Below are 14,161 nucleotides of genomic sequence, written 5' to 3' on the forward strand. Positions count from 1 at the left end.
GGACGCAGAAGGCCCAGAGACATCCACCGGATCTTTCAATCCATTCGTCCAAGCGGCTGCAGTTCCTGTTTCGTGGCAGGGCAAACGATAAACATCCGCCGGAGAGGGGGACAGAAATCAAGGCGTTGGACTGCCCAAAGAAATGTTTTTAAAGACCTCGGCAGAGGCTCTGCCAGCCCTTGGGTTTAAACTTCTTGCGGTCCTCCGTGGTGGTAAAAAAAATAAATACAAATTGGGTGGGGCCCAGAAAAGTCGTCAGAGATTCTTTCCTGTTTTTCGTTTCTCATCTGGCGCTTTCCGCCGCGTCTTGCTAGCCCGCATGTTTGTTAGGAACGGTGCGTTGCTTCCGTTGGAATATTTTTTTCTTCCTGCAAAGCCTTTTCTCTTTTCCCCAATATTTAGTTCTTTTTACGAGTTTATGCCCTGTGGTTTATAGGCAGTGGGCTGACTTGAAAGGAGAAGGGGGAGGAAAAAAGTATGTATTTGAAAAGTCAATATTTAGTTTGTAATTGAAACAGCCCTTCCCCCTCAACCGAAATAAGTTACAAACAGCAAAGATGCCTGTGGCTTTTGCAAAGGAGAATAATTCTGAGTCTTAACAGCGCCTCGTTCATGGGAATGGAAGCTCCGATAGAGCCGGGCTGGTTTGAATGTTCTAATCCAGGGGGCCAGATGCAAGAATTGCAAAAATGTTGCATTTGAAATGTGTTGAAATCTTATATTTAAAACAAACAAACAAACCTTCCAAGCTGTGAGCCCAGAAAGTAGCCTGCAGGATTTAAAATCCCCTGCTACCTTGCCTCGTTTTCCAAAGCAAACACTTTGACAAGTTTACGTTGGCGACTGGCTAGTAAATTCGGCATAATTTTTACAGACATTTTAATAGTGCTGAGGAAATAACTCAATCCATCCCAACTCCAGGCTTTGCCAACTTCTGTGATTTTTTTTCTTATCGCCAGCCTCGTGATTTTTTTCTTAAAAGCCCCAGCTCCTGGAGTCATTAGATTGAATCTCCGCTTTCGTTTTTTCAAAAATCTAGATGCTTGCCTTCATCGTTGCACAGAAAAGCTTGAAAATCTAAACCGTACAGGGTGAAAACCCAGATGATGAAATACTTCCCCTCCCCAAAAAACCCCCTTTCATTCTTAAAAGAAGAAGAAAACTCATGATTTTTAAGCCACTCATTTGGGGGTGTGGCCTGACTCCTACTTCCTGAATGCTTGGGATTTGTCTCTGGCAAAGTAACACAAAGCTCCATCATTTGAAACCAGGGCTAGATTTAATACTCTGAAACCTGCCTCCCCTGGCCTGAGCCTGAAGCATGTACAATTTCAGGCTGAAAGGTGATTTTGTTGGTGACACTTTAAAGGGTGCGAGAGAGGGACGGGGTCGAATTGGGTTAGAAACGCAAATGCTCTTATAACCTTGAAGCATTTAAACGTGCCTTAAAGTGCCTGGCGGAATTGGGAGATTATAACCTTAGTTCGGGCTTGATACTGCAAATGCACGCGTGCTTAATTTTGAGCACAGAGTGGTGCTGTTGAAGTCAGCGAGACAACCCTGTGGTCACAGCGCAGAGCTCGTGAGCAGCCCTGCAAAAACAACCCAGGGAAGGGGCAAAATCCAGGTTGTTTTTTCTCCCCTGCAAGGATAAAGGCTTGAATTTTCTGGAGTTCGTTATAAACAGTGAAAGAATATTTAAAACAGCCGATCCTGGGAAATACTTGGAGTCCTTTCCTGGGACTCGATTTCTAAAATAACCCGAAGAAAAGCTTGGTGGAGCTCGAAAGCTTGTCTCTTTCACCAAGAGAAGTTGGTCCAATAAAATAGAGCTCACCTCACCCACTTTTGTCTCTCGTGTCCCGGGACCAACATTGCTGCAATAGCGCTGCAAACAAAAAATAATATTTGTCAGTGAAGACTTTGAGCTGTATTGGAGACGGGCCATTGGGTTTGAATGGTGGGGGAGGGGAAGCAATCGAACAAAAACCGAGTGGATGCAATTTGGGCCCTTCTCAATTGATCTGCGACTTCCTCCGAGCTTCGGTGTTCATTAAAGCGTCTCCGTGCTCGCTGGCGTGCCTGCCGCTGCAACGTGACCAAAATAATGTGCTTTGCCTTTAACATTGCGGTCACATTCTGCTCAATGTGAAACTCGGCTGGGTTGAAAGCACCAATGTTATGTTTAAAAACCAAAAAACAAAAAAACCAAAATTGCTTGGCTCTGTCTTCCCATTTCCTCAATGATATGTTAATATCACATCAACCCTTTCCTCCTTGCCGAAGAGACCTTAAATACTTTCTCTTTAACCTCTCCGGAGCTTGGAAGTATTACATTTTAGGATCTTAAATATTAAGGCATGAAGGCGGATAGTTTGTGTGAGCGTGCTGACAGATGGCTGAACCAGGGAGAACAGTCGCTTTTCTCCTGTAGCAGGGAGAATTCTGGATAAAACTGAAATGATCAGGCTGGGAAACCGAGGGAGAGACGAGGAAAAAGTGTCTCTTTCCCCATGGCTCTAAAAGGCGTTGTTCTGAAATGCAGGTAGCTTGAGGGAATAGCTTCGTAAGTATCTATTTTAAAGGCCCGTGGGGAACCTTTTGGGATCATCTGATTTCACCCCCCCCGTGTAAAACAGAGCAGAGAATTTCCATTCAGATTGACCACGTTTCTCAAGCTACCCGCCCCAGGAGTGAATTCAGAGCGAGCTGCTTGTCCCTGGGCATGTGGGGCAGATAAGTGGTTTTTGACTGGCTTCCAAAGCGCTAGATCATGTGCACTAGCGCAGAAAGAGGGAAAAAAAAAAAAAACCCAAACCAAACCCCATAAGGAATGTGGAGTCGATTCATTTTTTTTCCTTTCCCCTAAGAACATCTGTTTTGCAAATCATGCTCATTCCAGTCAATATTTATTGCCAGTGCTGTTTCCTTTGCAAAGTTAAAACCAGCTACCCCCCCAAAAAGGAAGAGTCCAAGCAGGGTTTAGTAAGAAAGCAAGACTCGCTTAAGCAAGAAATAGATCTTTCTGGTTACTTCAAACCTCTGCAGGTTTCTACATCGGCCCATGTCACTGCAGCGTCTGTCCCTGAGGTTGAAAGTGTCTATTCTGCACTTCTCCAAACAGTTTAAAACTAGAGTGTCAGTTTCATGCTTTGACCAAAAATTGAATGGATATTCTTTTTTTTTTTTAAATAGCATCTTTATCCTCATTATGAACGCAAAGAAGTGTGGTGTAGTGGATTGAGCCACTCAGGTAAATGCCTTCGGCTGCCTGAGTTCTAATCCTGACTCCATCCGTCCTTCCCTCGACGGAAGTGTGCCCCCTCTAAGACCGAACGGCAGCAGTGGACTCTGAGTGTCATGGACCTGGACCCTGTGGTGCCAGGTGCTGTACAAACACAGAACAAACAGGCGGTCCCTGCCCCCAAAGAGCTTCCAACGCTGTTGGGGAAGCTCTAGCCCTTTCACTGAGTGTGCTGATGGGTTGTTGTGTATGTCACAGTAGCATGTCTGAGCTGTGATCAGGGCCCCTAGTTTTGAGGTAGCTCCCACGCTGAAGAGCCGACAAGGCAGACGCCAGTGGGCAGGGAAACTGAGGCACGGAGAAGGGTAATGACTTGTCCGAGGTCAGCGGCAGAGCAGGGATTGGAACCCAGGTCTCCTGAGTCCCAATCTAGCGCTCCACCCTTTAGACCACACTGCCCCTCCGTTTCCTCGCTGGAGTCTCTTCATCTCTCTGTTGACCAGCTGCCGGCGGGAACGGCTATGCTGGCCGTGTTGCGCCGTTCGAGAAAAGGGGGCTTTCTCTCCTGCCGGAATAGTCGCTCGCCTTTTATTTTTAGCAGGATGGCCGCTGACTGCTAAAGAGGCAAATGTTTTCCGTGGACGGCTTGTGCAGCTGTCCCATCCCCGCGAACTGAGCTGGGCATTATATCCTGCATGAAGGGTCCTTTATTCTCCTCCCAAAGTTGGAGCTCTTCTCCTCTCCCCTTCCAGGGCTGCGTCTGCCCGCATTTCAATGAAAAGCTTGGCTCTTTGTAAACGCTCCATCAATGGATACCTTCTCCGATTGTCCACCTGGCACCTTGACATGCTTACTTCGGGGACTCCTTTAACTCGCCAAGAACTTCCTGCAAAAAAAAAAAAAAAGTGTAACATTATCAAGCGGCTTGAATGGTTTCTTTTCTAAAGAGAGAACGGAGCTTTCTTTGCTGCCCCCCCCCAAATGTCTTTGTAGCTTGCTTTTGGTCTGTAAAGCTGCCAGGAGCGGTGATGGTGTGAAAGGCGCTCTCGAAAACACATACCGGCATTGTGTGGCGTAAGAGGCTGAAATGATCTTAAACCCCAGTGAAGCGCACGTGTGAGCAGAGCTCACGTTTTTCGCGGTGGAGCTGGGTTTGGATGCAGGCCGGTTGCAGGGTGAAATGCGACCGTGGGCAGGGAGTACCTTTAGCCTTCGGGTAACATGCTCACGGTGGTTTCCCAGAGTTGGAAGAAGCATTTTTACTTCTTTTGGATCCACTAGCTCTGAAGAATTAGACGAGTCTTATCTTGAATTTCCCGGCCTAAATGTTTGCACAGGGTGTTGCATGTGTGAAGTGCTAGGTATTGTCCTGGTAGGAGTCACCGAGTGGTGCTATTACCCACAGCCTTACGAGCACTGTTTCTTCAAGCGTGAGCTGCGTTCAGGCTTTGGGAGGCTTTTTTTCCCCCTCTCTGCCGTAATTTCACTAGAGCCGGTTCTTGGGGCAGAGCCGATTCGTGGCGTTCGGGCTGGGATTCCTGAAAGAGGAGGATGCCTGCATGTTGTTTGTGACCACCTCTGTTTCAGGACTGATGTCTATAGTGTCACATAAATGAGCTCTGGTAAGAACATACCCAGAATCTGTGTCACTTTCTCCTCCCATGGGAAACTGGCCCCCAAGGCTCCCGACAGCCACTACACCAGAGTGGCCAGTTGATTCTTGCTATGGATTTAATCTTTCTCTTTCTAGGGATTTCCTTCCTCCCTAGTTTTTGAGCTGGGGGGCGGTGCGTGAGGGAGGGATGCAGAGGCGAAACGGGGATCTCCAAAGCCAAGCTTGGCTGGGGTGGGAGAGGGCATGCTGGTTGAGGCTGGGCCTTATAGATCTGTGCTGTGGGAGGTCATGCCTAGCCTGCTAGAAGCCTGGGAGGGTGAGGGGGGCAGTAAATCTAGGGCCAGCGTTTATATTCCCCTCCCTCACTCCATAGGGTTTGACAAGCTTGGGGAGTGGGATGCCCGGGGGTGTGAACTCCGTTGGCAAAGCAGGGTTAGGAGTGAGAGGGAGCGGAACCTGTCTGGTCTGAAAGCACTTGAGGGGAGCCTGAGACCAGAGTGCCGGGTTTTAGGGATAGTTACATGGATCACAAGACTGTCGGGAGTTAGAACAGTAATCCAGTGTTTTGGCAGGACTGCAAACCCTCTTGTTTCAGGGCACGAGCCGACCTCTGGCTGTAGGGGTCAGGAGGGAACTGTCCCACGGGGCGGCTTATCCCGGAGCTGCCTCCTACAGGACTCCTTGGACCTGCCTCTGGAGCCTCTGGTATGGATTACTGTCAGGCAGGAAACTGGACTTTAGGTGGCCTTTGGTTCTGCTCCAGGCTGGCGATCTGATCCGTACGTCTCTCTCTTGCTTGTATTTTTCATTGAGGGCGGTGTTTATTTCGTAAGAATTGCCCTATCGGATAAGAGCCGAGGTCCATCTACTCCTGGAGTTTGTTTCCAGCCACGGCAGTGCCAGATGCTTCAGAGAAAACTGTAAGAACCTTGCTGTGGGCAGAGGTCTCCTGAGGGGGTCCCCGTAAAGGTCTCCTTCAATCCCTAATAGTTAGACAATGGCTTATAACCTAGTAGCACACAGCCGTGGGCTAGGAACCTGTTGTTCCAGGTGCTGAATGAACACAGAGCAAAAATGAGCTTCTCCAATGAGCTTCCAATCTTACAAGGATGAGGTTTTATATCCCTTGGCCAACTTCTAGCGTGGACTCTCACAGCTCTGGATATTCATTTCGTCCAATCATAGGGCCGGAAGGGACCTGAAACGATCACCTATTCCACCCCGCCCCAGGCTGAGGCAGGATATCCGATCCCTCTTTGAATCTTGCTAAATGCGGTGCTTGACCAGCATCCTGGGGCAAGGAGTTCTGCGGTCTAAACTTGGCTTGTCTACACATGGAAGCTAATCTGGAATAAGGTGAAATAAGGAAATTGAGGGTCACCCGATGAAATTAATAGGCCGCAGGTTTAAAAACAAAAGGAAGTGCTTCTTCACACAACGCCCCGTTGGCCTGTCTGGATCTCATTGCCAGGGGACGTTGTGAAGGCCAAAAATATAACTGGGTTCAAAAAAGAATTGGATAAATTCAGATAGGCCCATCGGTGGCTGTTAGCCAAGGGGGTCAGGGATGCATCCCCATGCTCTGGATGTCCCTAAATCTCCAACTGCCAGAAGCTGCGACTGGACGACGGGACGGATCACTTGAAAATTGCCCTGTTCTAGTCATTCCTTCTGAAGCATCTGGAACTGGTCACTGTCGGAAGACAGGATACTGGGCTAGATGGACCATTTGTCTGACCCAGTATGGCCGTTCTTAGTTAAAGAGGATTAAAATTCCTGATGAACTCCATGTGTGGATGCTCTTATTCTGGAATGAGAGAGCTTATTCCAAGTTAGTTTAATCTGTTTCCAAAGGGGATTAAGCTAATTCGGAGCAAAAGTGTCCCTGTGTGGAGCTCGTCGGGCGTAGTTAATCGGGAAAAGCTATTCTGGAATATTGTCCTGTGGAGAGGAGCGCTAATTATGCATTGTGCGGTGGGTGGGGAAGTATTTCCTGTTATCCTTGGCCAACTGACTTTCCAATTTCACGGTTTTGCAGCAGTGACAGATTTATGTTGCACTCCCCTTAGCTATTTCTCCCAGGATCCCTATGGGGACGCCGGTGGTTCCTTGCACAGATCTAAGCAGGGAAAGTGAGGTGAGGCAGACCTCTTCGCTGCAGACGCTGGAGGGAAATGGATGCACCGTTCCCCGCGTCCGTCGGGAACGCTGAGGTGATGGCTTGGTCGTTAAATGGCAGACGACGAGTCACATCACCCGTAGCAACGGCATCAGTGTCGCTTCCCAGATGTAATTGGCATGGAGACGAGCGCATGGGAAGATGCACTGGGGGCGGGAGCTGTAGGAGGGTGAAACTCACCCCGATGTGTGGGGGGGTCCAGCACAAGACTTGAACCACGTTAGTCGCACTTTAACCCTAGGCCTTGTGGGACCGGAACGGGTCTCGTCTCTTTAACAATGCAGGGCATGTCTGTTGTTTTAAAAGCCCGCCCCCACTACAGCAGGATCAAGGAGATAACGGTTAATGTGTATTAACATTCGCTTGGCTTCCAGACCTGCTTGCTCTGTTTTCAGGTTCTTGGCTCCTGAGGGTTGTAGCAGGAAACTCCAGAACCTAGGTACAAACCGGCCGCGGGCGCCTGGGAGAGAGTTAGTGTTGATGGAGGCTGCGGGGGTGGGTACTGCACTTCACAAACGGTATTTAAAGACTCTAAACCCTTATGAGCTGGGGGCGGGGGGGTTATCCCCATCGGAGTGGGGCACTGACGAGCCAAGTGACCTGTCCCTGCTGGCTTGGGGCAGAGCCGGGAAGGGCGCTAGATTGGGAGACCCCGATTCTGTTCCCGGCTGGACCGCTGATTCCTTATGTGACTTGGGCCAAGTCACCCCCTCTATGCCCCGTGCAAGGCCAGGGAGCGTGACGGTTATTTGTATTACTGTGGTGTTGGCTAGATGCCTAGAAATGATCAAGAAGGCTGCCTAACCGAGAGTAGGGCCCCTTTGCGTAGTGGCTGCATGGACACACCGAGACAGTCCCCCTCTCAGAGACCTCCCTGTCCAAACCAGATGAGAGGAAGGGTCTTATCCTGTGCCTTTAACTCTGGTTGCAACTAATAATCCTTCCAGAATCCAGCTCCATCCTCCGTCTCCTCCGCTTCCCCGGTGAGGGAAGAAGCTGTATGGTGCAGGAGGAAAACCCCGTAGCCCTTCCACACTAGCAACGGGGCCAGGAGGGAAATACACCCTCCAGGTCTAGTTCAGCTGGCACGCAGGCTGTTCCCCCCACGTCAGCATTCAAAGACACCCCTTTCTGGTCATTCAGGCCGCTGTCTTGGCCGGCCCCAGGGACTGAACTGGGGCCTTGCACGAGGCTACAGGATGAGGTTGGGGTGGGCGCTGAGAGCCAATGAACCAAACTTTAAACCTTGTATATGACGGAAACCACTTCAAGCCAGGGAGTGCGGCAGCACCCGTAATTCCAGCACCTATGGGTGGGCTTTAGAGCCGCACTGCTGTTAGCATGTTCGCTTGCACCCTGCTAGCAGGAGCCTGTCTCCCTAGGCTGGGAAGCTTACGGCAGGGCACAGATATGCCTACAGCCCGTTTGGGTCACACTTCTGTTTTTTCTCTACAACCAGGAGCGCTGAACTCTGTCTTCTTTTCCCAGAAATCTGAGATTCTCTCGGTCCCGGGACTCCCAGAAAACCAGCAAACATCACCACATTCACTATAAAATGGCGAGAATTAGCCACCCTGCTGATGGTCAAATTCCCTCTCTGCATTTCAGCCTGCTGGGCTGGCCCTCACGTGAGACCAAAACCCTTATTGCCTTAAAATCCTGACCCTTCCTTATTGCAGCCGTTGCTCTGAGCATTTTAGCCGACTCTCTCTTTTTAAATAAATTTATTTTAATGAGGTTTTAATTGTCTGCTTCTCTTTGCCATCTATTTATTTTTAAACAAAGCTCTGAGCTGTGCTCTCTGGGCGACAATTAGCAGCGAGCTGCTTTCTCACTGTGCATGACATTCTCCTGAAAGAGAGAGCCTGCCAGCGTGAATATGGAGTGAATTTTGGTTCCTTTGCCATGGGAGCTCCTAAACTTAAAAAAAAAAAAAAGAACCAACCCCTCCCCCCCGCGTCCCAATAGAAATCAGCCTAAATGATCATAATAGTCCCTTGTGCCTTTAAATGCTTTGAAAATATCAACAACCGCTCCCAGTGAGAGCTCCTCGAGTGTCCCGAAGAAATATGCAGCCCCAGAGTGCTGCAGAGACGCCCGGAAATCTCCTGGCACTTCCCTGTGAAACCTAACGAGCCGCTCCCAAATATTTATTTCTGTCCAGCTGTCTGCTCTGCTCCTCCACTCCCCCTCCTTGCTAGGATCAGGCCGCTGTGTAATGGTCGTTCATCTTCTAAAGCTGGGGTGGAAGGATTTCTCTCGGGCATGCTGGCTGGCTGGGGGCGTTCGCTGGCTGACCCGGGGCCTAGGCCCAGCCTTGGTTCAAGTCCCCACTCTTCCGACATGATCTTAAGTCACGTGGATGTTTAGGCACTGAACTCCTGTTGAATTTGGTGTCTAAATACCTCTAGGATCTGGGCCTTTGTCCCTCCGGGTCTCAGGTCCCTGTCAGTAAAATGGGGACAGTGGAATTTCCCCCATCTTGGGGGTTGTGTGTGTGTGTGTGTGTGTGTGTGTGTGTGTGTGAGAGAGAAGCTGGGGGATCTGTGTATATTCCCGTCCCGCTGGGCGTGCAGGGGACCCACAGTGACACGGGTCTGTGTGTGTGTGTTTGTGTGTGTGTGTGGGAGGGCGGGGGTGAGAGGGCCAGCTTTACTCTCTGCGTGAGGGCGGGCTGCAGGGAGGCTTAGGGGACATGTTTGCTTCTGGGCCTTGTGGGGCGGGGGGGGGAGGGAGGGAAGCAGAGGGTCCCCCACTCCCCCAACCCCAGCCATGTCTGAATCCCCCTGTGCTGGGTCTGTTTGCTCAAGGATGGAGTTTGAGGCCTATCTGTCTTGGCTCTCCAGTGGCTGCTGTTGCCGTGGCGACGCAGCACCTCAAACCCCCTCAGAGGTAGGGAAAATGGTGAGGCGCGTCTGGTCTGGTGGGTGGGGTGCTGCACTGGGAGTCTGGGCTCCTGGGTTCCATCCCCAACCCTGCCAGCTGCGTGACGCTGGACACATCACTTTCCCGTGCCGTGCCTCAGTGTCCCCCCCACCCCCTTTGTCTCGTTTCGCCAGGTGTCTGCCCAGTTCCTACTAGAATAGGCCATGGTCTCATAGGCCTCTAGGTGCTACTGCAGTACAGATGAGTCCTTTTGCACGTGGGAAACTGAGGCACGGAGCTGGGAAGTGACTTGTGCAAGGTCCCACCGGGGGTCAGAGGCAGCGCCGGGAATAGAACTGACTTACTGTTTGCTCTCCTCTGGGTTTTTTAAACTTTGTTTTCATTATCTAGCATAAAAAAAATAAACCGCCTTTGGCTCCCAAGCACTAATTTATCCAAGTTAAATGATCTTTAAAATCTGCTAACGCATCATGGATCCCAGCTCCTGTAATTAATGCCTCCGTTTAAATCCTATTCTTTCCTTAGGGGTGAGACAGACGGACCCCGATGCTACGTGCAAAACTTTTGCTGAGACTTCAAAAAAAAAAAAACCAAAACCAAATCAAATCCAGCTTGAATTTCTTGTAAATAACTTGTCTTGGGAAGAAACGCACCATGTTTATTGTTGTTGTTGTTTTGTTTTATTCTCTTATGTAGCACCGAAGACATGTAGCCCTAAACAGTTTGCATGCAAAGATCAGATTACGTGCATATCTAAGGGCTGGAGGTGTGATGGAGAGAAAGACTGTCCCGACGGATCCGATGAATCTCCTGATATATGTATGTATCATTTTCTTTCCTGCTAATTGTGTCTGTATTTATATTTTTCTACTGCATGCATCTTCTAGGGTTCTGAACTGGCATCAACCTGAAAGTTTCCTTCCTCGTTCATTTTCTTTCTATAGTAATGTTCACTGGCCACATCTGTCGGTGCAGGTATGACAGGAAGTTGTTAGAAGTATAAACCGTCCATTCTATATGACCCATCATTCTTCTGTCTACCCCAATAGCATGCTTCTCAAATGCACTGTTTCGAGGAGACCTGCTGCCTCACGGATACCTATGAACCTCCCTGTAACACTGTTATTGTTGGAATCGCTATACGCTGGAAATGAAAGAAACAGAGGATTTAGCAAGAGCCATTTACGCGGAAGGAAAGAACCCCACAGCATTGTATGCTTCCTGCCTAAAGAATCTGTGTGGGGCCTTCATTTTTGGATCTTTGTGGGACTGTTGTCTTTGGCATATAGATTATTTGTGTTGCAGAAGTAATGCTGGTCGGTGTTAGAGATGAAGGAACTGGGGTTTAAAATGTAGTTCTCGAACCTGGTGCGTGGGGGTGCGTGTTTTGTTATGTGGCTCTTTTTGTAGCACAGGCTTGCGTCCTGAAGCTTGGACCCCTGGCTTTATGGATCTTGGTGTTAGACTTAGCTGTTCACGAGGAGTTGGTCAGGGTCCACTGTTTCTGTGCTTGGGGGTCCCCCCCCCCCTTTCCCAAAGTTTTAGCAGGGCATAGAGCCAGGCCAATGTAGAGCCTTTTCCTTCACCCCAGAAGTGGGGGACGTTGGCAAAGAAAGTGCAACGTGAAATGTTTGGCAGGTTGCTTTACCGGTGGGGGGAGGTGGGGAGGGAAAAAAGGGGTGCTTGGGCAAGGGGCAGCCACTTTCGGGGTGTGTGTGTGTGTATAGAAACCCCGATGATCCTAACCCCGTTGCAGAGAGGCACGTCTCTGACAGGGGTTACGCTCCTTGGCATCTGCTGCATCCGTCCTTTCCTGCAGCTGGCGAGGAGTGCTGGTCTCAGGGGAGGAATCTCTGAGGCTTCAAGCTCTGAGTACCCTGGAGCAAAGAGCAGAGAGGCTGAGACAGACCTGGGGAGGGGGTGGGTGTGAGGGGGCTGGGGAGACTTTGATATGCTTGCAAATCTGTTGCAGCCAGGAAGAGAACTGCAGTCTGCCCCTCTTGGGTGCAGAGTTAAGGGGGTGCCTGTGTGTGGGAAGGGTTGGGACTGGAGAGGAAAGGGACAGTTGGGAACAGCCTGTGGACAATCAAAATAGCAGTTCCCAGATTTGTGTGTTTGCTTTTGGGTCCATCAAGTCCCTTTGCCTCAGCTGCAGAGGCTGGGCGGGCCCCTCGCTGCAGAGCAGCTGCGTGGAGCTGTGGGGACTTGATGGGAACGGGCAGATATCTGGCCCAGCGGAGGCTGGATCTTAAGGAAACAAAAAGACAAGAGAGTAACAACAAACAATCCCGAGTGTTCAGGAAGATGGGGGGCTTGTGGAGGGTGTTGAGGAAGGGTGTGTGTGTGTGTGTGTATGTGCACGCGCGCCACCAGACAGAGCTTTGTGGTGCCTTTTCGTAGAGAGGCATAGCACGCTGGCCTGGGATTCAGCAGACCTGGGTTCTGTTCCTGGGTCTGTCACCAGCCTGCTGGGAGACCTTGGGCAAGTCACTTCCTCACCCTCTGCCTCGGTTTCCCTGTCTGTAAAATGGGTACCTCGTTGATAAAGTGCTTTGAGATCTACCACTGCAGAGCTCTAGCTGAGAGCCAGGCATTACTGTGTTAGGAATAGACCTTCAGTGACAAAGGGGATCAAACCACAAACACAGTGGGTGGCCCCATCTTGAGTGGGTCGTACATCCCACGGGGCTGGTCTGTCTTTTCCCTCTGGCAAATGTGTGTGTAACTTGGCATGCCAGTAAAGTCTCTGTGAATTTGTAAGGACTCTGGGTGGGCTTTTCAAAGTAACCTGAAGTGTGGGGTGGGGTGTTAAGTGCCTAAATCCCTTTGACTTCGGGTTCAGATGTCCAATGCCCTTTGGGCTCCTTTCATCCTCCTAGCCTCCAGCACTGAAATCGGTTCCTGGCTGCGCCATCTGAAATAAAGGTCTTTCCGAAGCGGCCTTTTGACTCAGGTTATTTATTAAGGCAAAGTGACGCAGCCACCTCCCGATGGGAGGGAGAAAAGACGAAAAGGCTGGGACGGGCTGTCTGGCTCAAAACAGTCGGCAGCCCTGGAAAATTCCTGTGCTAAACTTGGAGGTTCTTGCTGCTGGAACATATCCGTCCTGGTAGACGTTCCGCGTGCCCTGTTTGTGCTCCTTTAACCGGGCTCTTTTTATCCATCCAGACAGGTGCAGCATAACCTCTAGCGCTCCCTGAAACTAACTTTCTCCACCTTTCTCCCGAACCTTCATTTGCCAGCCTTGGGATCAGGCCACCCGGCGTCTGCCCTCCCGCAAGGATAAACTTGAGAAATCCAGAGCCTGCCACGCACCCACGAGCGCCCCAGCGGGCTAAAATAACCCTTGGTGATTTTTCTTTTTTGAGAGACCCTTTTCCGTCCTGTAGGATCTTTGGACAGACGCCTCTGAGATGCAGCCACCTCTGGGGTGAGAGAGGCAGCCTTTCTGCCCCAGCAGCCGAACAGGCCAGAAAGTCTGGGCAGGTGGTGAAATGAATAGGGTTTAAGGGAAGAAGGGATCTTTATGATCTCCTGTATAACCCAGGCCAGAGAGTTTCATTCCTTCCCTGACCTATAACTTCTGGGTCAGTTGCCTGAACTAGAATTGTGAGCGTGCGCATGTTCACAAACACACCTACACGTGCGAAAAAGAGAGAGTGGCAGGGGATCCGCAAGAGGCTGGGAGCCGATTTACGTCCTGTCCTGAGCGACACCTCTGGGCCCGTGCTCACCGCAACCACCGCGCTGGGTTGTTGCTCAGAACCACTTCCTGCGGTGGTTGTGGTGCGGAAGGCTAGTGGGTGGGTTCCTTGGTGGGGGGGCGTAGCTCAGGGCTGGGTACAGAGCCCGCCCATCGGGGGGTGATGCAGTCACGGCCCGAAGTGGCGCCAAGTGGCGCTAGATGAGCGAAGAGGTTGATACTGGGCATGCCGTTGTGTAACCTCTCTCTCGCCAGAGCCAGCCTGGGTCCTAGCTCTGCACTGCAGCGTTCTTCAGCTTGTACCAGATACGCGGCCCGTGGGGTCGGGCTGCCGGTTACCCCTCATGGCTCTGTCCTGTTGCATCACTGGGGGAACCTGCCTCAACCCCTTCTTTCCCAGCAGCCCCCTTGGATATGGCCAGCCCGCCCCTTTGGACACCTCAGAGCTCTGCTCCCACTTGGAGAAGCTTGACTGAGCACAGATGATATCTACTCCCCCCCTCCACAACTCCCTCCCCTGAGGGCAGGCAAAGG

General features: G+C 50.7%; 1 protein-coding gene across 1 annotated transcript in view; it reads left to right on the plus strand.

Moving 5' to 3' along the window:
- The window catches only part of LRP1 (LDL receptor related protein 1), a gene marked incomplete in the record, with an annotated part of 192,333 nt that overhangs the window by 42,768 nt on the left and 135,404 nt on the right, over window positions 1-14,161 (plus strand). Inside the window, 1 exon segment of the mRNA XM_034792604.1 lies at window positions 10,621-10,743. Coding sequence (XP_034648495.1) covers window positions 10,621-10,743 — 123 coding nt within the window.

This window comes from Trachemys scripta, chromosome 16 (assembly GCF_013100865.1).
Source record: "Trachemys scripta elegans isolate TJP31775 chromosome 16, CAS_Tse_1.0, whole genome shotgun sequence".
NCBI classification, from domain to species: Eukaryota; Metazoa; Chordata; order Testudines; family Emydidae; genus Trachemys; species Trachemys scripta.